General features: G+C 42.8%; 1 protein-coding gene across 2 annotated transcripts in view; it reads left to right on the top strand.

Moving 5' to 3' along the window:
• Positions 1–26,831, top strand: part of cpxm2 (carboxypeptidase X (M14 family), member 2) — a 140,450-nt gene extending 113,619 nt beyond the window's left edge. For both annotated transcript variants that reach the window (XM_034194302.1, XM_034194301.1), the window contains 4 exons: positions 553–850; positions 1,111–1,250; positions 7,994–8,093; positions 26,002–26,831. In XM_034194302.1, the coding sequence (XP_034050193.1) occupies positions 553–850; positions 1,111–1,250; positions 7,994–8,093; positions 26,002–26,258 (795 nt within the window). In that variant the 3' untranslated portion in view covers positions 26,259–26,831. The remainder of the gene's footprint in view (positions 1–552; positions 851–1,110; positions 1,251–7,993; positions 8,094–26,001) is intronic.
• Positions 26,832–27,445: the final 614 nt, after the last annotated feature.

Here is a 27,445-nt window from a genome sequence, read left to right as displayed (position 1 = left end):
AGTCTCAAAGAAGATGAGTGATGATTCAGTGCTGTACGGGTCAGATCAGGTCTGGGTGCAAGCATGCGCTGGTGTCGTGCATCCACACTGAGCTCGGCCATATATTGGACAGAGGAGCCATGTAGGTGTATCAGCACATTCTACTTTGGGAGAAGCTGGTGTATTTGCCATTTCTGACGAAGAGGCTGTGAGCTAAAATATAACATGCGGTCTATTTAAAGCTCAGCGTCGTGAGTGTTTTGACGTGAGAGCCACGAGTGTGAGTCACACACAGCCTCCGGAATAACTGCTGTAGCTGCAGAGCAGGAATCCCCATCTGGAAGCTCCTAAACCTGCTCGTGTTTGCCTCCCCAAACAGCAGTTGGTGATATAAACCAGGAGTAATTAACTGTATTGCCTAATTAGATACAATGAATAGTTGCTAAATTGAATAATAAGGTAGCATGAGTGTTTTAAAGTCCCTCTCCCCCTCTTGCATTTAAGAGAAGATAAATTAGCAATCACCATCACAAATTCTACCATGAAATTCTCCCTCATGTTCCCCCATATTAGGTTGCAGTGGAGACGCGGGCACTTATAGCATGGATGGAGAAGATGCCCTTTGTGTTAGGGGGTAACCTCCAGGGAGGCGAGCTGGTGGTGACCTTCCCGTACGATAAAACCCGCTCCCTCGGGGTTGCCAGGGAGCAGACTCCTACCCCCGATGACCACGTGTTTCGCTGGCTGGCCTTCTCCTACGCATCCACCCACCGCCTAATGACTGACGCCAACCGACGGGTTTGCCACATGGAAGACTTCGCCAAGGAGGACGGCACCATCAATGGGGCGTCGTGGCACACGGCGGCTGGCAGTTAGTGTCCGTGATCCTAATGCTGTGTTATGCAAGATTTCTGAGCCTTTGAGCTGTATATTTGTCTCCCAGCCTGTTGCAATGCTTCTCGGCTTCAGCTGGCAGCAACGTGTAAGATGCACAAATAAGATAAACCAAAACCCGAATATGACAGAGAGTTTTGAAATCCGTGTTAGTCACCACAAAGACAGAAGCACATTTGGCCGTAATGACACCCTAAGCTGAAGCTGTCCCATCGATATTTTTGTCTTTGTTGGCAGGTATGAATGATTTCAGCTATTTGCACACCAACTGCTTTGAGTTGTCAATGTACGTGGGTTGTGACAAATTCCCTCATGAGAGCGAGCTGCCTGAAGAGTGGGAGAACAATCGTGAGTCTCTTCTCGTCTTCATGGAGCAGGTACAGAAGCAAAGCCTCCCCCGCATGTCACACATACACTGAAGAAAACCAACGCGCACACACACAGACACACACACACACACATGCTTTTCTTTTCTTTTTTGGGGTAGTGCCATTTCATAAGTTATTGTTAGGGACATGATAATGACTTTGAAATGGTTCCTGCATTATTCTTCATTAGTAAAGTGCTTATTAAATGTGTAGACTCGACACCCAAGACTTAATGAGAAAAAAATCTGGCAAAATATTTTAGTATCTGAGTGGGAACTTTATAGCTGTTTTAACATATTTGTCACGAGGCAAGGAAAGAGACAGAATGTGCCTTAAGATTATATAAAGGGACGGCACAGTGGAATAGTGGTTAGCACTGTTGATGCACAGCAACACGGCTGTAGGATCGCTTCCCCCCGGTCCTTTCTGTGTGGAATTTGCATGTTCTCCCCGTGTTCACGTGGGTTCCCTCCAGGTGTTCGGGCTTCCTTCCACTTCCAAAGAAGAGCGTGACTGAGTTTGTCTGACAGTATGTGGCCTTGCAATACACAGCAAATTATTTATTTAAAATGCAAACACTGCTTTCGTGAGCAGATGCTAATAAGCCAATTAATGTTATTGTATGAGGGACAAAGTACTGAAAAGTTACTAAATTACTAAATCCAAAAAACTCACTAAACTAACTTTTTAATTGATTACACATATTTAAAATCTTTTAGTTCAGCTTACCTTAGCCTAACCATTCTCCTGACTGTCCCACAAAGTGCAAACAAGTGGAGTTCCAGGTTCCATGAAGGTTGTACCCTCTCTTTATTCAAGACCATGTGAAGGTTGTTTCGTCTTTAATCAAGAGTGTTTTTTTTCAGTTTGAGAGCATGATTCATTAATTTCACTTGTTCTCAAAGACCCCAAAATTCCTCCTCATTCAGATCTTCTTCATCTTTTTCTTGTTTGACTGTGGTTGGTGTGCAGTTTATTCATGTATTAATACCACTTTCTCCTAGGGAGTATCAATCAATCAATCAATTTTTTTATATAGCGCCAAATCACAACAAACAGTTGCCCAGTATGGATCAGACAGTACCTCATTCTGATTAGTATACACTAACAGCTTGTCACATGATGGTGACATATGTTAAAGTGGAAATGTTAATCATCTTATATGATAATGCTGTATTTTTTTGCATAAGTTCCTTTGAAATATAAGTTGCAGGGACAGCTGATATAAGGCATACCTGAATATTGTGCCATAAGAATAACAGAAAACTCTGGTCCTGACTTTAGACCAGGTTTATAGTGGCTTATAGTGCATTTGCATTCTGCTACACAATAAAATCACCAGTGTAAAACTAACACTGACAGTGTTAAATTGACACTGCCAGTGTACATATGGTCCTACTCCTTCTCAGAGTGGGACCATATGTACACTGGCAGGGTTAATATAACACTGGTGATTTTACTGTGTATGTCACCCTGCCTGACCTAACCAGACCTCATTTTAAGAGCAATTCATGAGCTCACAGTTGATGAAGTGCACTTTCTATATAAAGAATAATAATGGGAGTGAAAATGACATTTGCGCTGTTCTGTGAGTTGCTCTGCTCAGAGTGGTAGATGGGCCCACATGTTTTTCTGTATTCACAAAACTCTTTTGTCAATCGTCTGTCTCATTAATACAAAACAATAGCCGCATCTGAGCCTGAGTGTGTTCCATCCAGGACCCAAAGCAGTCCCACAGTGTGGTGAATGCAGCAAAGTGTTACGCCAGTGCATGACCTGACCTGACCTGACCTCACATCTTCATCTACCATTTGGCATTGCAAATGACTAATTCTGCTATAACTACCATTATGATGGTTTTTACACCATCAGCATGTGAATGCAGCATCAAAAATGCCATCATGATCTCAGTTCACATCAGGCCTTCATGGGAACTTCAGTCCAGGATGAACGTATTACTGGATTGAAACCATCTGGCTTTACAAAAGTCGATGCTGTTAAAAGTCAGCTTGTGATCCAAGTGTAAGGCCTTTAGAACAAAACATCTGATTTTAGTGGCTGATATTAATCAACCAATTCTCACAAAAAAATTGGAGTGCGTACAAAAATTTGCCAAAGTATAGCAGAAAATATAGAATACATATATACTCAACAAAAATATAAACGCAACACTTTTGGTTTTGCTCCCATTTTGTATGAGATGAACTCAAAGATCTAAAACGTTTTCCACATACACAATATCACCATTTCCCTCAAATATTGTTCACAAACCAGTCTAAATCTGTGATAGTGAGCACTTCTCCTTTGCTGAGATAATCCATCTCACCTCATAGGTGTGCCATATCAAGATGCTGATTAGACACCATGATTAGTGCACAGGTGTGCCTTAGACTGCCCACAACAAAAGGCCACTCTGAAAGGTGCAGTTTTGTTTTATTGGGGGGGGGATACCAGTCAGTATCTGGTGTGACCACCATTTGCCTCATGCAGTGCAACACATCTCCTTCGCATCATCCGTGAAGAGAACACCTCTCCAACGTGCCAAACGGCAGCGAATGTGAGCATTTGCCCACTCAAGTCGGTTACGACGAAGAACTGGAGTCAGGTCGAGACCCCGATGAGGACGACGAGCATGCAGATGAGCTTCCCTGAGACGGTTTCTGACAATTTGTGCAGAAATTCTTTGGTTATGCAAACCGATTGTTCCAGCAGCTGTCCGAGTGGCTGGTCTCAGACGATCTTGGAGGTGAACATGCTGGATGTGGAGGTCCTGGGCTGGTGTGGTTACACGTGGTCTGCGGTTGTGAGGCTGGTTGGATGTACTGACAAATTCTCTGAAACACCTTTGGAGATGGCTTATGGTAGAGAAATGAACATTCAATACACGAGCAACAGCTCTGGTTGACATTCCTGCTGTCAGCATGCCAATTGCACGCTCCATCAAATCTTGCAACATCTGTGGCATTGTGCTGTGTGATAAAACTGCACCTTTCAGAGTGGCCTTTTATTGTGGGCAGTCTAAGGCACACCTGTGCACTAATCATGGTGTCTAATCAGCATCTTGATATGGCACACCTGTGAGGTGGGATGGATTATCTCAGCATAGGAGAAGTGCTCACTATCACAGATTTCGACTGGTTTGTGAACAATATTTGAGGGAAATGGTGATATTGTGTATGTGGAAAACGTTTTAGATCTTTGAGTTCATCTCATACAAAATGGGAGCAAAACCAAAAGTGTTGCGTTTATATTTTTGTTGAGTGTATATATGAAACTTTTCACATCATATCATATGAAACAAGTCATGAGAATAAGTATTTTTAATGACTTCATGCAATAATGCAGCTGTTAACAATATAACACAGAATGAAGAAAAGCTGGACAGAATGATCTTGAGTAGAGAAAAGGCCTCAAAAAACCAAAACAATCAACAATCATAAACTCGTAACATGAGAGTCCTAAAACAACAATCGCAATATAGAACGAGTCCAAAGAAGGAACAATACACAGAGAGCTGCAAGACACTCTCAAAAACAAAGTCAAGATCTAGAAATAACGAAGTACACAGACTCCACTGCCGATTACAGGAATAAGTGGAGATGGAGTAAACTGACCTTCCACTGAGTCCAGGAAGAAGCAAACATCCATCCATCCATCCATCCATCCATTTTCTTCCGCTTTATCCGGAGTCGGGTCGCAGGGGCAGCAGCTCAAGCAAAGCCGCCCAGACCTCCCGATCCACACACACCTCCTCCAGCTCCTCCGGGGGAACCCCAAGGCGTTCCCAAGCCATCTGAGAGATGTAGTCCCTCCAGCGTGTCCTGGGTCTTCCCCGGGGCCTCCTCCCAGTGGGACGTGCCCAGAACACCTCTCCAGCGAGGCGTCCAGGGGGCATTCGGAAAAGATGCCCGAGCCACCTCAACTGACTCCTTTCGACGTGGAGGAGCAGCGGCTCGACTCCGAGCTCCTCCCGAGTGACCGAGCTCCTCACCCTATCTCTAAGGCAGCGCCCAGCCACCCTGCGGAGGAAACTCATCTCGGCCGCTTGTACTCACGATCTCGTTCTTTCAGTCATGAGTCAAATCTCATGACCATAGGTGAGGATCGGAACGTAGATCGATCGGTAAAAGAGAGCTTTGCCCCCCTACTCAGCTAGACAAAATCAAAGCAAATGTGAGGAGTCCAAAATATCTGATATGGAACATGTGTGGATCATAATTACTGATGGATGATGAAGATTAAGTGTGATAGGACAGAAATATGAGGTTTAAAATACCAGAGAAAAACTTCAACAAGTTCCTTTGTGTGTAGCTTTATGGTGCAACCCCAGGAAAACTCTGAACATAAAGGACTGTAGGTGGTCCTCCAGTTTGGAAATACTGTAATTCCTCTGTGGGAGGTTGGTGGTGGTCCAGCCTCGCAAAGCTGGATATCGGAAATGCAGATCTTTTGTTTACGCACTCTGTGGGAGAAACACTGGAGGATGGCACGTGTTAGAAAGGTGATGGAGAGAAGCCATTTGGATCTTTTGAAAAGAAGAAACCACCAGAGTGCTGCTGAGGGAGCTTAGAAGGTGTTGCACTGACAGCATTTTGAAGTGGCCAGGTCTAGTTGGGCAGATCTTAACTCTGGTCTGGTTTCTGCAGAGGTTGGCATACCAAGGGGTGGCAGTTGCTATGGCAGTCTGTCTTCTGCCAACAGTGTCAGATGGAGTTAGATCCATAACCATCACCATCGCTACTGACGATGTCAGAAGAGAATTTAGCTGGACCTGTGTCCAGGAAAGGCTGCGGGTCCTGATGGCCTCAGCCCCAGAGTACTGAAGGGATGTGCTATCCAGCTGTGTGGGATTTTCCAGCACATCTTCAATGTAAGCCTGAGCCAGATGGTTATTCCTGAGTGGTGGAAAACCTCCTGTCTGGTCCCTGTGCCCAAGAAGAACCCCAACACACAAAATGACCTGTGGCCATAACATCACATGTTATGAAGTCACTTGAGAGGCTCATCCTGAGGCACCTCCGCACTGGACCCCCTGCAGTTTGCATACCAGGCCAACAGGGGAGTGGAGGATGCCAACATCTTCATGCTGCACACAGCTTATTCTCACCTGGAGAAGGCAGGCAGCACCGTGAGAGTCATGTTCGTTGACTTCTCCAGTGTGTTCACTTGTGTATAAGAAAGGTCAGAGCTAACTATACTTCCGCAGGAGGCACAGATCTTTCGATGTCTGCAGAAATACGTTGCAGATGCTTTAGCACTCAGTGATCTCCAGTGTCATCTTCTATTGTGTGCTGGGGCAGCAGGATGAAGGCAGCTGGCACAAACAGATTCAACAAGCTCATCAGGAGAGCTGGCTCTGTCCTCAGGGTTGAGTTGGAGTCTTTGTTGGCACTGTCAGAGAGGAGGATGCTGAGGAAACTGCTCGGCATCATGAGGGACAACACCTCCCACCCTCTGCATGCCACACTGCTATCCCATCAGAGCACCTTCAGCCATAGACCAAGACCACCGAGGTGCACCACAGAATACATAATGAACAGAGTTATTCAGTTACTCAGACTTATGTGCAATATTATCAAACATCTTGTATAAATGTCTTCCAGTCATTTCATATAAATTTGTTGTACGAGTAGTTATTGGAAAAACAAAACATTGTTCACTGTTTCGGTACTCTGGCAAAATTATTTCCTTCGGGATAAATAAAGTTGATCTTATCTTATATTGTTATAAGTATTTGGACAGTGGTGCAACTTTTTTTTGTAATTTTGGTTATATGCACCACCACAGTAAAGTTGAAACTAAACAATCAAAATGTGCTTGTTGTGCAGATTTTCGATTTTAATTCAAACCCTTCACAGGATCGGATCCAGCTTCTAGTGACGGTGGCAGGCGGGGGAGAAGGTGTTGGGACTTGGTTGGGTGTGCTAAATGCATGCTAAAAGAGTTCAGCAGTACTGCTGGGAAAAACATTCAAAAAATCTATACCCTTTTTTCCTGCATTCTAAGACAAAATGGGAAGCTAAATATTGACTCTCTTGTCATTGTGTTAAATTCACAATTGTCATTTTAAATACTGGAAATCTTCTAATTCTGCATGTAGGTGTGTCCACCAATTAGTCTTTGTTTATGCAAGACCTTTCCCATATTTTATCACACATTTGGTCAGAGTCTGGGTGGGGGATTGGATGGAACCCCTGCAACTCCCTTCTGCAACTGCCACTGCATTCATAACTGAAATATTGCAAAGACCTTATAGGAATTACCGTCATTCATATACATAGTGCCCCCACTTTCACAGTCCATAAGTAAATGGACAAACTCAATATATGGATCATTTTTATCTTCATTTTTATAGCCAGTTGACTGGTCATGGGATGGAACAAGTCCTTGAAGTGAATCATTAATTTATACAAACAATGTGGTATTCGCTGACACTCTCAAAAAATATTAACCTGTTCTGTTCAATTTTTTCAATTTCAATTTATTTTTATTTATATAGCGCCAAATCACAACAGAGTTGCCTCAAGGCGCTTCACACAAGTAAGGTCTAACCTTACTAACCCCCAGAGCAACAGTGGTAAGGGAAAAACTCCCTCTGAGGAAGAAACCTCAAGCAGACCAGACTCAAAGGGGTGACCCTCTGCTTGGGCCATGCTACAGACATAAACTGCAAAACAGAATTACAGAACTGTTATTTGTGTATATGTTGTGCAGTCAATGCTGATGGGGCGGGATATATTTTTTATGTGCAGGTGCATCGTGGGATCAAGGGCATAGTCAAAGACCTCCAAGGTCATGGAATAGCCAACGCCATTATCTCGGTGGAGGGAATCAACCACGACATTCGAACAGGTACAGCAGTTTACCTGATTTTAAAGTGTGTTTCACTTTATGTATGAGTCCATATTTGATGGAACAATAACCTTAGACAAAAAACATGGAACTTTTACTGTATTTCACACTTCAGTATGGACAAAATACTGCATTGATGTCCAGATTATCTCCCGCCTTTCCTCTGGTTTAATTTTTTTTTATTTTTCTGCATTGATCATTACTGAAGTTTGATGGGAGTATCCAAAAGTTTACTTTCCAGCAATTTGACCTTCTGTTGATCCTCAAGATCTTTTGATACTCACCCACAAGACTTCTTCAGTTTTAACAGGTAAGATTGTGGTGTTTTGCCCAATACATAGTCTTCAGGGGAAGAGAGAATCTATTTTTTTTTTTTTTTTTGAAAAAGCCAGATCAGCCTGTTAAAAAAATATCATTATACCAGCATCTGAAAGGTGTTAAACTCTGCTTTTCTCCAAGGGATTGTTGGGTGTACTCTCCAACAGACTGGGGATCAATGAAAGGACCAAATTATAAGCAGCAGACAGATTGTGTCTTGATATGTCCTTGGCTGAGAAAAGCTTTTTTTTTCTAATTTTCTCCAGCCATGTCCGTAAGTGTTTGGACAGTGACACAGTGAGGAGGCTGTGTCTCAGTGAACCCTCGTGCACATGCGTGAGTTTTTTCACGCGTGTCGGTGTCGTCATTCGCCTGTGGGCAGGCCTTGAGTGAGGAGTGCTCCACCCCGCCCGTCGGAATCTCTTTGTCTGAATAGCCGCTGCGGACGGCGCGCGTTGCTTTATCAACATTTTTTCTGGACCTGTGAAGGATATCCGAGTGGACACTATTTGAGAAATTTAGCTGGTTTTCGGTGAAAAGTTTAACGGCTGATGAGAGATTATGGGGTGTTTCTGTCGCTGTAAGGACTTCCCATGGAGCGGGACGTCGCGCAGCGCTTCCAGGCACCGTCGTCGGCCTGTTTCAACCTGAAAACATTCTAATTTAAGGCTTAATTCACCCAGGACGTCGTGAGAGAACAGAGAAGATTCACAACAGGCCAGCATGAGGACTTTATGCGGACATTCCACTGTTTAAGGACATTTTGTAATGAAAGACGTGCGCGCAAATTCGCTGAGTCGTTTCCGTGACGACTCAGCGAATCTGTGTGCGCCGCGACAAGAAAAACACCTCCGTGTTGAAAACCATTTGTAAAATTCAGGCGGCTTTTGATGGCTTTCAACAATTGAGTAACTGAGAAATTGTTTAACAGCTTGGGCATGTTCCAACTTGCCCGTTAAGGTTTCCAACGGAGGTGTTTTTCCTGTCGCGACAGCCCGCGGTCGGGTCCGGCCCGACATGCGACTCTGCCTGCACGTTCTTTCATTACAAAATGTCCGTTAACAATGGAATGTCCGAATAAACTCCTCATGCCGACTTCTTCTGAAAGTTCTCTGTTCTCTGACAACTTCCTGGGTCAACAGAGCCTGAAATGTGGAAGTTTTCAACTTGAAACGGCGAGACGACGCCGCCTCGAAGCGCAGATCGCCGTCAGGCGCCATGGGCCGTCCTTAAAGCGACACTACCAGACCAAAATCTCTCATCAGCCTTTAAAATTTTTACCGAAAACCAGCTGAATTTATCGAATGGTGTCCACTCAGTTGTGCCTTACAGTTTTTGAAAAAGATTTTATCAAACAAAGCAGCAGTCTCTGAGCCATTCCTAAACAATGAAAAAATGACGAGAGGGTGGGCGACTCCTCACTCAAAGACTGCCCACAGGCGAATGACGTAACCGACAGGCGTGAAAAAACTCTCACATGCCCACGAGGGTTCAAGCATGTCTGATGTAATCACACGTGATTCAAATCCATATGGTTTTTGAAAAAAATAATAAGGTCGGATACTTTTATCACAGACCTTGTATATGTAAAGTTATGTTTATTATGGATGTAACATCTCGTCATAATCATTCAGATGTGCTGTGCTGCAGCAACGAGACGCATTGACTTGCAGTGACACATAGTGTTTTCCAGTAGATTGCGCAATGTTCACGGCGACTTCACAAAAGTGATGTGTGCCAGAGATTTTGAACATTTCAAAATTTTGTTTGTGCAGTTGCATTCAGCCGCACACAGTTCACGCACAGTTTAAACAGTTTACAACGAGTTTCTCTGGCACACCAGAATGTGTACTAGTGCAGGGATCAAATTCGTTTGGTTGTAAGATCAAGTTGATGACCATGTACTGTATGATCTGACTGTGGCTGATAGAAGGAACTGGAAATGGATTTCAGTTCCATAATATGGCAGATGTTGTGATGTGTGGCACCAGAATCTGGTCTAGGGATGTCTGTCTGGGATGTCTTTGGAACATCACACCAGGCAGCTCGTTAAGAACTGTTTTTTCCAAATTCTAAACATTTCCAAATTACGCAAAATGGTGGCTTTTAATGAGCTAGAGATGACTGTGCATGCATTTGTTTCTTCACGACTTGATTATTGTAACAGTCTCTTTACATGCCTCAATAAGAAAGAGCTGGCCCGCCTGCAGGTAGTGTAAAATTCTGCTGCACGACTTCTTACCCGCGCCCACAGGAGAATGCATATTACTCCTGTCCTCAAGTCTTTACATTGGCTCCCTGTTTTTTACAGGATAAATTACAAAATCCTGCTGACTTTTAGAGCTCTACATGGGCAGGCACCGGAATACATTAAGGACCTGATCCAGCCTTATGTTTCCAGCAGGAGTTTGAGGTCTTCCAATCAAAACCTGCTGATGGTTCCCCGAACTTGTTTTAAAACTCGAGGGGACAGATCTTTTAAAGCTGTGGCACCTCGCCTCTGGAATGAGCTTCCCTGTTCTCTTCGCTCACTAGATTCTGTGGATGTTTTTAGACAGCAACTAAAGACACATTTTTTTAAACTGGCATTTTAGTGTCAATTTATTTTATTGTTCTATATTTGTATGTGTTGTTTTTATTGTCTATTTATATCGTGTGAAGCACTTTGTGACCTTGGTCTGTGAAAAGTGCTATATAAATAAAGCTTACTTACTTACTTACTTACTTACTTACTTACTTACTTACTAGGCCTGACCTGACCTGACCGTATGGAACACAATTCCTGCAGCTTAGAGGAAACTTGCATCATTTAAAAACATAGTGCATTTTGTTCAGTGGCTTGCTGAATCTAGTAAGTAAGTAACATTTTTTTATATAGCACCTTCTAAGATACAATTACAAGGTGCTTCACAGTAAAAATTTAAATAAAAGCACCGATGTTAAAACAGCAACAACACAACACTATGTGAAAGGAGTCCTGTACAAATGAGTCTTGAGCTTCTCCTTAAATGTTCCAAGTGAGTCCACGGAGTGCAGATGCAATGGCAGTGCATTCCATAGCTTGGGAGCTACCACCCCCAATGCACAGTCTTCCTTGATTCTCAACCTAGACTTCGGCCCGACCAACAAGTTCTGGTCTGAGGACCTTAGAGACCTGCTTGGAACATAAGGGTGGAGGAGTTCACTGATGTAGGGTGGTGTCTGACCCCACAGAGCTCTGAAAGTTATCAACAGTACTTTAAACTGCAGCCTAAATTGAATGCAGGAAGGACAGGATTGGTGTTACACAAGACCTCTTGGAAGACCTAGTAAGAAGCCTTGCAGCCCCATTCTGGACTGTTTGTAAGCGGTCCAGAGAGGACTTCCTGAGGAGAAAGAACAGTGAGTTACAATAGTCCAGGTGCGAGGTAAAAAAAAAGGCATTGATAAGATGCAGCTCAGCTCTGGGCACATTGCTACCAAGGCGGCAATATTCCAAAGGTGGTAGAAACAGGATTCAACAAAACGAGTAACATGAGTCCAAAGTGAGAGCATGGTCAAACGTAACACCCAAATGTCTGACTGCTGGGTGAAGAAAGGAGGACAGAGAGCCAAGATTCCTAACTAGTGAGGGAACAAACTCCTCAGGGGCAGAAACAAGGACCTCAGTTTTTCCTGTATTAAGAGACTGATAATTAGCTGCCATCCAGCCTCTTACGGCCTCAACAAAGTTCTGAAGGATGGATACCCTAGTATCATTTTGAGGAGTAAATTAAATGTACAATCTATTGCATTTTGTGTTTAAAGCTGATAACGTGTTTGTGTATTAGTGTTGTTATTTATTTTGTTAATTGCTCTAAGTAATTTCTGTTGCCAGTATAACAATCTACCAGTTTTTGCAGATGCTTATTACAAAATAGTGCTACCTTCAATTGAAAATTATGGCTGTGATCATTTTTGCATCCCATCAGATGTTTTATGCTTTATGTCAACACTTTACTTGATAACAAGGGGAATGTCTGAGACCATCACAACAGAACTTGAGTTGAAATAGCCAAAGCATAATCTCTTTGTTTAGCAAGTAGTGATAAATGAACAGGCAAGTTGACTTGCAATAGTTTGGTTTTTAATACACCCTGAAATTTGTGTGAATGAGAAGAAAAAATAACCAGTTTTTTTACTTTTAAGTTAATGATTCACAAAGAAGGGATTGAGAAAAGTGAGTTTTTTTTCCCATTTGGTACTTGGATACTTTGAAAGCACTTGCTTTGCTTTGGGTGGCCTTCCTCCTCTCAGCCATGCCTGGTATGGTGATTGCCTTTGTCCCCAGTGTTAAAGGCATTTGTCAGGTTTGTGTTCTGCCTCCCAGTCTGTTCAGTGTTTGCAGGGTCTGGGTGTTGAGCATTGTTGTGGAAACCACCGACATAGGTGCCTTTGTTGGTAAGGACAGTTTGACTGATACTGACATTATGGATGATGTTATGATCTTTGGGCATCAACTGATGCCCTGACTGCAACACTTAAGAAGCTGAGTGAGGAACAAGGTTTGTCCTGGATCATGACTCCAGGCTTTCAATGAGTTGCTGGATTCCATGATCAAAAGTGTATCTGTATATGGAAAAAGTGTCAGACCCCTGGGAAGAGCTTATTGTATTTGGTAATGCTGATATCTTTGCAGGACAATGAAGATTCACATCTTCTGGGTCCTGATGCTACCTGTCTTACCAGTGGTCTAAGGCAGATACTAGAGGCCTTTGATACTCAGGCTCTTCAGAGGATCCTTGGGTACTGCTGGAATGACTTTGAATGACACAAACCATTACTCTGGCAGACTATCATGATCATCACTTGCACTATGAGGGAACATAAACTACAACCTTTGGCCATGTGGCACATTTTTCTGGGTATGGTCCAGTACACGGGTGCCTCAGTGTTGAGAACACCAGTAACTGGAAAAGGCCAAGGAGAAGCCCACATTTCACCTGGCTGCAGCAAACAGATGGCGATACTCTAGAAGTAGAGATGTTCCTATTGTCTGCCTGGATGATTGCCATCCAGGACCCAGACCAGTTCAGGCCAGTTTTATTGTTTATGATGATAGTGATGATGACAGTTGATTCCCCAACTCCTTTTGCTATGAGGCATATCAGTTTTAGTAGCGCAAGCCTCACTGATGGAACCATGTGGAATTAATTGAGAGGTATTTATACTATTGCAATAGTATGAAAGTTTTGTAACTGCCATTTTCACACTGTAATAAAATGTAAGTACCAAAAGCAGCCAATGACTTGTTCAGTTGATGAGGCACTAGACATTTCATATGCAGACATGTTCATCACAAAAATCCATTCATTGGAAGTTTTTTCTGGATGGCATCTGTTTTGCAAATGGACAAATTTTTCCCCTCCATCTCTGGAAATGTGTTTGAGTAAACTTTAATTTTTGCAACTGAGACAGAAATACCAACTTCCCAAAGACACTGCTGTGAGCATGAATGAAAAACATAACTGAAAGAAGCCTTGTGCCACTGGAGAATTCTGCCCAAAATTTTGCTGTCGATTGTACATCTGAAAGTAAATCTCTGCTAATGTATAAAAATGCAGCTTTCAGAGTAATTTTACACTAAAATACAAGGTCAAAAAGTTCTAAAGAACATGAGTTATTATTGCTTGGAATAGAAAAACTTGCCACATCTGCTCACAAATGTCACAGTTTACTTTTTATCCCTGTCTGTGGTGGTTTTATTTTCTCGTTCCTGTTTTTTGTTTGTTCCTGTGGCTTTACTTCCTGTTTTATTTTGGCATTCCCTGTTAGTGATGGCTTTAGTAGTTTGCTTCCAGTATCTCTCCTTGGCTGTTCCTCATTGTGGTAATTAACTCTCCAGACCTCCACTGTCTCTCCAGTGCTACAACGTCTAGTTCCCATGCTTGTCTTCTTGTGGTTTTCCATGGTCTGACCTTTTCTTGTTGACCAATTGTTTCCCCTCATGTTTCCTGAGTTTCACCTGCCATTATCAGGCACTGTTACATGGTATGTTTGCTAACTGTGCTTTGAGTCTCTGCTTTATCTCTTGGATAGTTCCCACATGGACACTTTTGCTACAGGGACTGCCTTTCAATTCAGTTTATTTATATGTCACCAAATGGCAAAAAACTGCCTCAAGGCACTTCACACGGCTAAGTTCTAACCTTACCAAGCACCCCCTGTGTATCCTGACCAGTGTTGGGAATCATGCATCAAAAAAGTAACTAGTTATAGTTACAAGTTACTTCTCCCAAAAAGTAACTCAGTTAGTAACTCAGTTACCAGAGTATAAAAATAACTAGTTACCTGACAAAGTAACTATAACATTAAATTGTTGTTCTGGAACGAAAACAATAAGAGATTTTCTGCCATTATTACATGTAAATAATAGAGTGCATTCATTAATATGAAGAGAGAGACAAATAATATATGTAATGTAAACTTTATTTATCAGAATTATAACTACACTGCAACCACAAAAATAATCAAGAATACAAAATGAACTTTCTCTAAAAATAAAGGCATATGTCTCACAGACTCAACAATCAACTCAATTGACGGAAAATATATAAAAGATTGTATTCCGTGCAAAACAGTAAAACAAAATCTCAAAAGTATCAACAGTATTCATATTCATAAATTAACAAAATGTGCTTCAGCTACAATAATGAAATGGTAGCTCTCAGTGCAAAACTAAGCATATGATAAAAACAAGAACTAATAAATATTAGTGTTGCCAACTGTCTGACAGAAGGCTATTTCAAGTATTTTCAAAGTAACTAATTACAAAAAAATGTGCTTCAGAGAGCTTATAAGTATTATCCAGTGCAAAAATTTAACAATTTGAACAAAATATCAAGTATATTTAAAATAAAGGTAAAAAAAAAAAAAAAAAAAAAGTTATTGAACCCCAAGCATACTGTAAAAGTGCTTAACAACAACATCGAATTGACCCAAAAAAATAACATGGTATTTTCTTATTGCACAACATAAAGGCACACCAGTTTACAACACACTAACCCTTGAACCACTGATTGTACCTCAAGAGGAGCAGCTTTTCAAATCTTTGGTCAGAGAGCCTGTTCCTCCTGGGTGAAAATACAATCTTTCCAAGACTAAACAGTCTCTCTACAGGTGCACTTGAAGGATTCTCTTGACAAGAGGAAATCCTTGCAAAGTCTCCATTCCTTGTAATGATGAGCTGAAATAGTCAGCAACTTGATTTTCAGCAGTTGCTAAAGTGTCTTCTTCTTCTTCAAAGGAGAAGAAAGCATCTTCTTTAGCTATAGCTGATCTGTCCATCAACTGTGACGCACTGCTGGTTCCTGGTTTGCCTTCCTCCAGAACTATTTTTCTACACTCCTCTAACAGTAGTGCCTTGGCCTCATCTTTCTTTTGTTGTGACCGCAGCCAATGCAGTTTAAATTGTGGAAGAGTTATAGCAGCTATAATTGCCTGTTTACTCCCCAACACCTCCAAAAATCTTGTTCTGATTGCCTGTAATTGTAAATGAGAAATACAGAATTATTATATACCTTTATTATGTATCTATATGAACACAATAAGTATATTTTTGTAATTGTCAGTATTCTTACCATGATTATGGCACCAGGGAGGTGTCTCAGCAATTGAGTCAAGGCCTTCAGTTTTCATAATTAAGCTTTCCAATGTGGGTAGGAGCATCCCAAAGTAACAGTTGTCCTCTCCTTGAAGAATGTCAAGTGCTACTGTCAGAGGCTTCAGCACTGTGCAGTACTCCTTTATACGAGGGCTGTCCATAAAGTATAGGTCCTTTTTATTTTTTTCAAAAACTATATGGATTTCATTCATATGTTTTTACGTCAGACATGCTTGAACCCTCATGCGCATGCGTGAGTTTTTCCACGCCTGTCGGTGACGTCATTCGCCTGTGAGCACTCCTTGTGGGAGGAGTCGTCCAGCCCCTCGTCGGAATTCCTTTGTCTGAGAAGTTGCTGAGAGACTGGCGCTTTGTTTGATCAAAATTTTTTCTAAACCTTTGAGACACATGGAAGTGGACACGGTTCGAAAAATTAAGATGGTTTTCAGTGAAAATTTTAACAGCTGATGAGAGATTTTGAGGTGATTCTGTCGCTTTAAGGACTTCCCACGGAGCGAGACGTCGTGCAGCGCTCTCAGGCGCCGTCGTCAGCCTGTTAAAAGCTGAAAACCTCCACATTTTAGGCTCTATTGATCCAGGACGTCGTGAGAGAACAGAGAAGTTTCAGAAGAAGTCGGTTTCAGCATTTTATCCGGATATTCCACTGTTAAAGGAGATTTTTTTAATGAAAGACGTGCAGACGGGTCCGCGCGTCGGGACGCAGCCGACGCGCTGCGGCGGCTCAGGAAAAACACCTCTGTTGGAAGCCTTAAGGACAAGTTGGAACATGTCCAGCTGTTAAACAATTTCTCATATACTCACTCCACTGAAAGCCATCAAAAGCTGCCTGGATTTTACAAATGGTTATCAACACGGAGGTGTTTTTCCTGTGCCGCCGCACCGCGTCGGCTGCGTCCCGACGCGCGGACCCGTCCGCACGTCTTTCATTAAAAAAATCTCCTTTAACAGTGGAATATCCGGATAAAATGCTGAAACCGACTTCTTCTGAAACTTCTCTGTTCTCTCACGATGTCCTGGATCAATAGAGCCTGAAATGTGGAGGTTTTCAGCTTTTAACAGGCTGACGACGGCGCCTGAGAGCGCTGCACGACGTCTTGCTCCGTGGGAAGTCCTTAAAGCGACAGTATCACCTCAAAATCTCTCATCAGCCATTAAAATTTTCACTGAAAACCAGCTTAATTTTTCGCACCGTGTCCACTTCGATGTGTCTCACAGGTTTAGAAAAAATTTTGATCAAACAAAGCGCCAGTCTCTCAGCAACTTCTCAGACAAAGGAATTCCGACGAGGGGCTGGACGACTCCTCCCACAAGGAGTGCTCACAGGCGAATGACGTCACCGACAGGCATGGAAAAACTCACGCATGCGCACGAGGGTTCAAGCATGTCTGATGTAAAAACATATGAATGAAATCCATATAGTTTTTGAAAAAAATAAAAAGGACCTATACTTTATGGACAGACCTCGTAAATAAATGCTCTCTTTCTGTGATGGCCAACAGGGAAAACTTTGAAGAAATGCCATTCAACTCCTTAATGGGGATTTCACTTATCCGTGCCAGAGCATCGTAAATTGAATTCCACCTTGTGGAGCAGGGGACAAGGAGCTTTTTGGATATAATTTCGTCCAAGGTTTCAGCTGCTACTGTAGAACGGCTTGCTTTGTTCCACAGTGCTGTGCGATCACACTTGGCAATCAAACTTCTATAGACTCCCTTTGTTTCAGGCTTTGAAAGTAGCCACTTTTCAATATCTGTGCAAGAAATTAAATTAAGCGTATGGGATGCACACCTCTGATGAGGAGGCAAAGATAAAACTAAATCTTCCTCATCTTCAGCAGGTTCTTGTAAAATTTCATTTAAGTTGGCAAAAGTGGTCTCCTCCTCCTCTTCATCCCCAGAAGAATCACTTTCTTCCACGGGTTTATATATTTTAAATGCTTTGACAAAATTTGAGCCATTGTCTGTAACAGTCGCGGTTATTTTATGTGAAATACCATAGGAAGAGTGAATATTGTCTAGTTCTATTGCAACGGTGTGTTAAGTGTGACGTCCTTTAAATCATCTGCATGCCAGGGCAGCTTTTCTCCTCTCCATGTTAGTCAGGCTTATCCAATGGGGCGTCACACCGAGATAGCTTTTATTGTGTGCGGTCCAGATGTCTGCTGTTGTTGAGAGGTAATCCAATTGTTCAAACGTGGTTTTAAGTTCAGCATTCATTTTCGTGTATTCTTGGTCAATAAACTTGGAAAAAGTTTTACGACACGGGGGGCACACTCCTGCTCTCGCTGGGATCTTGGACACGATGGCTTTAAATGATGCGGACTCCACAGTTGATAAGGAGAGCATGTTTTCAACCACATACCGTGCAATTAGAGTATTCAGCTCAGGACGTGAGACGTTTTGCTTCCCCGTAAAATCAAGTTTGGTTTGTTTTGACAGCATCACATCCTCATCCCCGTCACCGGAGCTCACGCTGACTGCAGGGCTAACATTAGCAATCAATGTTGTTGTTGCGTGACTCGAAGAAAGATGCTTCATGAGATTAGAATTACTAGACACACTTGTGGACAGTGTCTTTGTTCCGGGACACAGGGTGCATCTAACATGGACATTTTTCCCTTTTATTTCAATGAGTGAAAAGTAATGTCGGTACTTCCAACCTGAAAAAGCAACTTTACACTTCGGCTGGTTCGACGCCATCATCGCTCTTTGTTTTGATGCACAGCTGTGTACAGTGTGGCTTTAGTGTGAGCAGAGTGCCCGCCCACTTGCCTCCTTTAGCCAGTCATCATCACGTATCGTCGCCACCACTGCTCCACACACCACAGCAGCAGCCGAGAGAAAGACGCTGCTGCTTAATGCCGATGAAACAGTTTCAAACTAACGCGCCACGTTACATTCTAAGTAACTATAACGGCGTTGTGAACACGACCTAAGTAATTAGTTAGATTACTCCGGGGGACTAACAGCGTTAAAATATAACGGCGTTAGTCCCAACACTGATCCTGACCTACCACTGAATCATCTGGATTTCTCACTTGCTGATGTCCTCAGACTCTGTGCTTTCATGGCTTTATCTTTTGCAGTTTACTTACCAACAACAGTGTTGTTCTCTGCACTGGGGTCTCCATCCATGCTATATCCATCACTAGAAGCATTGGTTTACTTATCCGTGCCTAGAAAAGGTTTGCAGCTATTTATGTTGAAAATTTGACTTTTGCAGCCATCTTGAATTTACTCTTGAACTCAGTCGATCTTTGAAAACAAGACCTCTGCGAGGTAGCTGTGATTCCACCACAATAAAAAGCAGCACAGACATCTTGGTGATGTCTGCTGATGTGACAAGGCTTTTGCACACTCTGGAACCAACGAGTCATTAGAATTTTTCAGACACTTGTTTGTAACAAAGTGGTGGGCATAGCTAACCTAAATGTTAACTTTAGTAACTGCTAATCTACTAACTGAAAATTTACCTCTGATATGGCTAAACCAGTAACCCGTTCAGACATTTAGTAGAAGCTACTCACTGATAACTGCCAACTGTTAACTTTTATTATAGAAATTTAGCTTTTGCTTGGTTTGTTGGCTGTAAACCCCTGAAAAATAGAGCTAAAAACCTGCAATTGTAATATGTTTATGCCTGACAATGGTGGTTCCAATAAAGCTTTGGCACACCAAGATCAGAAGATGATTGGGATGCGCATAAATAATTAAATTAAACACCAGTTTCTATTCGACATGCACTTTTTCCCACAGAACAGAAAGTATTTAACAAATAAGCAATATTAAGAAATAAAAAATACGCATTGGAAAATGATTTTAGTAATCTAATTCATGCATTTATTTGGATTGATGTCTGTCACAGACTTGTTGCCGTCACACAATGTCATTTCTGCTTATTGGATGAATATATATATATATATATATATATATATATATATATATATATATATATATATATATATATATATATATATATATATATATATATATATATATATATGTCAGCAGCTGTTGAGCCATAAGAAAGGATTGTTTGTGTTATATGGCTGGGGGGGCCTGGCCGCCGGTTTGTTTCTGTCTTTTGGTTTTCCTCCCAGGTGGCGTGCGTTTGGGACTGAGTGGCTGTGTTGCTGAGGCTGTCAGGACCTCACCCTGATCACCTGCGACTCGTCAGGACTCACAGCTGTGGTGCATCTGGATGGATTGGAACATGTTGGCATTTAAGACTGGAGTGCACAGTGTGTATTTGCCAGAGACTCGACCTTGTGACCAGACGGGTGAGATCGTCGTCTCGGGAGCCATCTCATCAGCAGCGGATGCTGAGAACGTCCAGGTTTGATGCACAGTCTGTGAAAGAGGAGGGGGTGAGGTTTCACGCTCGTCAGCACACTTCCTGAGACTCGGTTGTTGCGGCCACCTGGGGGGTGTCGGCGGGGTCCTTGGGTCCGAAACAGCTTCTGGCTCCGGACCGTTAGCGCTGCTGGGAGCGCACCACGCCAGGCCGCACCTTTTTGTTATTATATTATCACTGTTATGTATTAAATTCAGTTAGCCTTTGTACCGTGCTCTGCTTATTTCATACTGGGTCCTTCAAACGCTGGTCGGTTCTCCGAGCTGCGTCCGACACATAAGTTTGTTATGGAGGAATCCAACATAACAAAGCAACCCTGTGGTTTTAAAAAAAATCTGAATTATCTATTTGATAATTCTACTTTTATTCTATTTTATTCTGTTTTCGATGAAAGCTTTTGTGAACCATTCTTTTTTACTGTTAAGGCTACTTAAATTCAGTTTTGTAGGACAAAATTTGCATATTGCTGCTGCTGCACAAAGAAAGTGGACGGTTTTGTGCTTGTGTTTTAGCTGGAGTCCTTTTACAGGTGAAGTCCTTAAAGATTTAGTGCGTTTAATCTGCGAGCACTATGGGGAGTCCTCATGCTGCTATTGGATCAATTCTGTACTAACAAATTATTACTGACAACAATACAAAAATACTTACTGTTTAATTCATTATCTCTGTTATTATGCCCATGTTAGTATGTGTTTAAGGAAATTGGTGTATATTGCAATATCCATTTAGGAATTATAGCCAGTTGTATACTGTACCTAGTGCCTTCAGAATCTATAAATAATTGGACAAATTAAATGGAAAGATTATTCACGAGCAAGAACCATGTTCCCGAGGTAGGTAATTCAGATAGTTAATGTTGTTGGGTGGAATCATTGCAAGGAGTACAAGAGTAGTTTATGGTCTCCGAGCAGAAATGAGACTCAGTGTGGGGGATCCGTCTCACCGTAGGTTGCCAACACCTTCTGGAGTCCACACTATACAGTAGTGTTCAGAATAATAGTAGTGCTATGTGACTAAAAAGATTAATCCAGGTTTTGAGTATATTTCTTATTGTTACATGGGAAACAAGGTACCAGTAGATTCAGTAGATTCTCACAAATCCAACAAGACCAAGCATTCATGATATGCACACTCTTAAGGCTATGAAATTGGGCTATTAGTAAAAAAAAGTAGAAAAGGGGGTGTTCACAATAATAGTAGTGTGGCATTCAGTCAGTGAGTTTGTCAATTTTGTGGAACAAACAGGTGTGAATCAGGTGTCCCCTATTTAAGGATGAAGCCAGCACCTGTTGAACATGCTTTTCTCTTTGAAAGCCTGAGGAAAATGGGACATTCAAGACATTGTTCAGAAGAACAACGTAGTTTGATTAAAAAGTTGATTGGAGAGGGGAAAACTTATACGCAGGTGCAAAAGATTATAGGCTGTTCATCTACAATGATCTCCAATGCTTTAGAATGGACAAAAAAAAAAAAAAAAACAGAGACACGTGGAATAAAATGGAAAACACCCATCAAAATGGATAGAAGAATAACCAGAATGGCAAAGGCTCACCCATTGATCAGCTCCAGGATGATCAAAGACAGTCTGGAGTTACCTGTAAGTGCTGTGACAATTAGAAGACGCCTGTGTGAAGCTAATTTATTTGCAAGAATCCCCCGCAAAGTCCCTCTGTTAAATAAAAGACATGTGCAGAAGAGGTTACAGTTTGCCAAAGAATACATCAACTAGCCTAAAGAGAAATGGAGGAATATTTTGTGGACTGATGAGCGTAAAATTGTTCTTTTTGGGTCCAAGGGCCGCAGACAGTTTGTGAGACGACTCCCAAACTCTGAATTCAAGCCACAGTTCACAGTGAAGACAGTGAAGCATGGTGGTGCAAGCATCATGATATGGGCATGTTTCTCCTACTATGGTGTTGGGCCTATATATCGCATACCAGGTATCATGGATCAGTTTGGATATGTCAAAATACTTGAAGAGGTCATGTTGCCTTATGCTGAAGAGGACATGCCCTTGAAATGGGTGTTTCAACAAGACAATGACCCCAAGCACACTAGTAAACGGGCAAAATCTTGGTTCCAAACCAACAAAATTAATGCCTCGCAGATGTGAAGAAATCATGAAAAACTGTGGTTATACAACTAAATACTAGTTTAGTGATTCACAGGATTGCTAAAAGCAGTTTGAACATAATAGTTTTGAGTTTGTAGCGTCAACAGCAGATGCTACTATTATTGTGAACACCCCCTTTTCTACTTTTTTTTTTTTACTAATAACCCAATTTCATAGCCTTAAGAGTGTGCATATCATGAATGCTTGGTCTTGTTGGATTTGTGAGAACCTACTGAATCTACTGGTACCTTGCTTCCCATGTAACAATAAGAAATATACTCAAAACCTGGATTAATCTTTTTAGTCACATAGCACTACTATTATACTGAACACTACTGTACCTATATTGCTGGGAAACCAAAAGACAGAATCAGGAGATTTGTGATAGAGGATGAATGGAGAGGGATGGCATGATGAGAAAAGCTTCAGAAAACTGAGGTAAATACATGCATCAGCTTACATAATGAGAATCATCTGATTTGAGGTGGGTTGGTGATGTGGCCTTTGCTCCTGGACATATGTTTAATAAATTTTAAAACATTTTTTAATGAAATTCTTTACATTTACAGTTGGTTTTGTTAAAAAATACAAATCAGTGGATTAAATATAATCATATATATATATATATATATATATATATATGTATGTATGTATGTATGTCTCCCCCACATATTTTGCATCCAGCTGGTAGCATACTAACATCAAGTCCATGAGCCACCAACATAAAATACCCAGACAATAGTATAAGAAGTTCTGTTCACTGTTCTCAGTCATATGCTTGTCGCTGACATGACCTCCCTGCCCTTTGGAAATAACAGGGCTAACCCCCTGGGTTGTAATGCCAGTGAGACTTTTTAGGGTGGTGTTGTTTGTAGTGGGAAAATGGCTGTGCTCTTGTTTCCAGATTTAATGTTCTCTCAGTTTCAAAGCAGTCTACAATAATTGTATGCTGCCTTGGAGTAAGTGTTTCTTTGATCAGTGTTTGGGAGGCCTGCGGTGTCTCTGAATGCATCAGACACAGTCTTTAAATCTCTGCAGAGGAGGTGGATAATGTGCAATATTTAGGCAAAGAACACTCTACATTATCACACCCATCACAACAGCAAAACATGGAAGCTCAGTGTAATGTATGACCTCCACATCAGCATCTTTCAAGAAAATCAGAAATCTACACTTCTTCTAACAAGCAATTAATTTTGCCATTCCTGTGGCTACAACAACTGCATACCTGCTGTCCTCCGGTGTCATTTGTTACAGCATCATCCACCTATGACCTCTGTGCAGCTTCACCTGATGGTGCAGCATCTTTCACCTGTGACCTCAGTGCAGCTTCACCTGGTGGCGCAGCATCATCCACCTGTGACCTCTGTGCAGCTTCACCTGGTCATGCACCATGTTTCACCTTTGACCTCTGTGCAGCTTCACCTGGTCATGCACCATCTTTCACCTGTGACCGTGGTGCAGCATCGTACACCTGTGACCTCTGTGCAGCTTCACCTGGTGGTGCAGCATCGTCCACCTGTGACCTCTGTGCAGCTTCACCTGGTGGTGCAGCATCGTCCACCTGTGACCTCTGTGCAGATTCACCTGGTTGTGCATCATCTTTCACCTGTGACCTCTGTGCAGCTTCACCTGGTTGTTCACCATCTTTCACCTGTGACCTCTGTGCAGCTTCACCTGGTCGTGCACCATCTTTCACCTGTGACCTCTGTGCAGCTTCACCTGGTGGTGCAGCATCGTACACCTGTGACCTCTGTGCAGCTTCACCTGGGGATCCAGCATCGTCCACCTGTGACCTCTGTGCAGCTTCACCTGGTCGTGCACCATGTTTCACCTTTGACCTCTGTGCAGCTTCACCTGGTCATGCACCATCTTTCACCTGTGACCGTGGTGCAGCATCGTACACCTGTGACCTCTGTGCAGCTTCACCTGGTGGTGCAGCATCGTCCACCTGTGACCTCTGTGCAGCTTCACCTGGTGGTGCAGCATCGTCCACCTGTGACCTCTGTGCAGCTTCACCTGGTGATGCAGCATCGTCCACCTGTGACCTCTGTGCAGATTCACCTGGTTGTGCATCATCTTTCACCTGTGACCTCTGTGCAGCTTCACCTGGTTGTTCACCATCTTTCACCTGTGACCTCTGTGCAGCTTCACCTGGTCGTGCACCATCTTTCACCTGTGACCTCTGTGCAGCTTCACCTGGTCGTGCACCATCGTACACCTGTGACCTCTGTGCAGCTTCACCTGGGGATCCAGCATCGTCCACCTGTGACCTCTGTGCAGCTTCACCTGGTCGTGCACCATGTTTCACTTCTGACTTCTGTGCAGCTTCACCTGGTTGTGCAACATCGTACACCTGTGACCTCTGTGCAGCTTCACCTGGTCGTGCAGCATCTTTCACCTGTGACCTCTGTGCAGCTTCACCTGGTGGTGCAGCATCGTCCACCTGTGACCTCTGTGCAGCTTCACCTGGTGGTGCAGCATCGTCCACCTGTGACCTCTGTGCAGTTTCGCCTGGTGATGCAGCATCTTTCACCTGCGACTTCTGTGCAGCGTCATCTGGTGGTGCAGCATCTTTCACCTGTGACCTCTGTGCAGCTTCACCTGGTGATGCAGTATCTTTCACCTGTGACCTCTGTGCAGCATCATCTGGTGGTGCAGCATCGTCCACCTGTGACTTCTGTGCAGCTTCATCTGGTTGTGCACCATGTTTCACCTTTGACCTCTGTGCAGCTTCACCTGGTCGTGCACCATCTTTCACCTGTGACCTCTGTGCAGCTTCACCTGGTGATGCAGCATTGTCCACCTGTGACCTCTGTGCAGCTTCACCTGGTCGTGCAACATCTTTCACCTGTGACCTCTGTGCAGCTTCACCTGGTCGTGCACCATGTTTCACCTGTGACCTCTGTGCAGCTTCACCTGGTCGTGCAGCATCTTTCACCTGTGACCTCTGTGCAGCTTCACCTGGTCGTGCAGCATCTTTCACCTGTGACCTCTGTGCAGCATCACTCTCATTGTTATCCATGCATTTCATTTTCAAGTGTTAGTAGAAAATGTTTTTCTCTTCATATGATGCAATTATAAAAGGGCAGTAGAGCACTCAGAGGCTTGATCTGATGTGACTGCAGTTGCAAAAAGGTAACTTTGGAAACAGATATAGGAACATTTTTTTTTTTTTTTTACCATTACAAGACGGGGCTTTTACAGCATGCTGAGGATTTAGATAAACATGTTATGTGTTACTTTCTCTGACATTGTGAGGCTGCATATTGTCCCTGTGTGCGCTCTGCTAAGTAGTACAGCACTCGTTTTGAAGCTGATCCTTGAGCTGACACTGATGAATCTCAGCAGTGAACTGCAAAGCTGAGCTCACCGTGGAGAGCCTGAGAATAATTTAAGAATGTGTCACAGCTCTCACTGCGCTGAATGAAAAGGTGTAAAACTTAATTCAGAAGTGTGAGCGTCTTTGTTTGTGTTTGCAGCTGCTGACGGTGATTATTGGCGCCTGCTGAACCCCGGAGAGTACCGCGTGACCGCCAGAGCTCAGGGCTACAGCCTCACAACTAAGAAGTGTGAAGTAGGGTACGAGATGGGTGCCACCAGGTGCGACTTCACCATCAGCCGCACCAACATGTCACGCATCAAAGAAATCATGGAAAAATTCAACAAGCAGCCAATCAGGCTGCCCGTCAGGCCGCTACAAGCTCGCAGGTCCAGACAAAGACGCCTGGGAACATAATGACTCCAAAAGCAACTCCTCAGACTGAGTTGAAAACCAATCCTCATTTCGGACCATTTCCTCCACAGTGCTGTCAGTGGATGTTTTTAAAGAATTCTTTTTTTATTATTATTATTTAAACAAAACAGTTTATTTGTTTTGTGTTTTGTCCCCAGACATAAGCTCTCACTTCTTAATCCACTGTTGCTATTTCAAAGTATTTAATTTTTCAGAGGAGGTGATTACATTTATGAGCCACATTTATAATTTTATTACAAAAAAAAACAAATGCTTTAGTCACACCAGGAAAATCAGTGGTTGGAGACTGCAACGTGACTGTGTGCAATCAGCTTGCTATCACGTTGCAACTGCAAATCCCTCAAATGGGCATGTCAAAGATGGCAATCAGGTCTGCGACCATCTGCAGTCAGATGGCAATAAAATGGCCACAAGACAATCTGACGATGAGTCGCCTACTATGGGTGTGACAGTGAACGGGGCCAAGTTGGCAATTACATGCCATCAGTATGCAATAATATGGTGAATGACTGAGAAACAGGGGAATAGTGCAAATCTGTTGCCATCTACACACAACCACCATGGTTCTTGCCAGTGTAGTTGCACATAGGGGACCCCTATGCTGTGATTTGGGCCCCTATGCTGTGATTTAACCAGCACAGGGGGGCTTTTCTGTTTTTTGTTTTTTTTTCTGTCTTTTTTTTTTTTTTTTGGACATGTCGCACGTTATTTAACACCCCCCTTAGCAACACAAAATAGCCCTCAAAATGTAAGAAATAGTGTTCAAAGGGTTATAAATTTCAAAACTTTCTCGGGGGATGCCCCCAGACCCACAGCACAGCTATGTGCCGCTACATTCCTGGTTCAGCACCATGGACAGTGAGTGGCATATTTCATCCACACATCAGCCCACACAGACAGCTGCATGGATTGCCTACAGCCGCGTCACTGTCCAACGACATCTATAATCACTCTCTGAGGATGAGAATGATTGTCATGATTATTGGGTGGATGATTTAAGTGTAGTAGTGGCTTTTGATGACACTAAAGCTGCTCTGCACATTGTTCATATATGTATAGTTTGAGACAAGTTGCAGGCTGACTCCAATTGATTGCAATGTGTCTGCATTTAGAAATTAGATTGTAATTGTTTGCAAACCTCTGCAATCTGAGAGTGAGTGCACTCAGAG

The sequence above is a fragment of the Thalassophryne amazonica genome, chromosome 18, assembly GCF_902500255.1.
Source record: "Thalassophryne amazonica chromosome 18, fThaAma1.1, whole genome shotgun sequence".
Lineage (NCBI taxonomy): Eukaryota > Metazoa > Chordata > Actinopteri > Batrachoidiformes > Batrachoididae > Thalassophryne > Thalassophryne amazonica.
The sequence above is the reverse complement of the archived record's forward strand: the minus strand, read 5'-3'. Positions and strand labels throughout refer to the sequence as shown.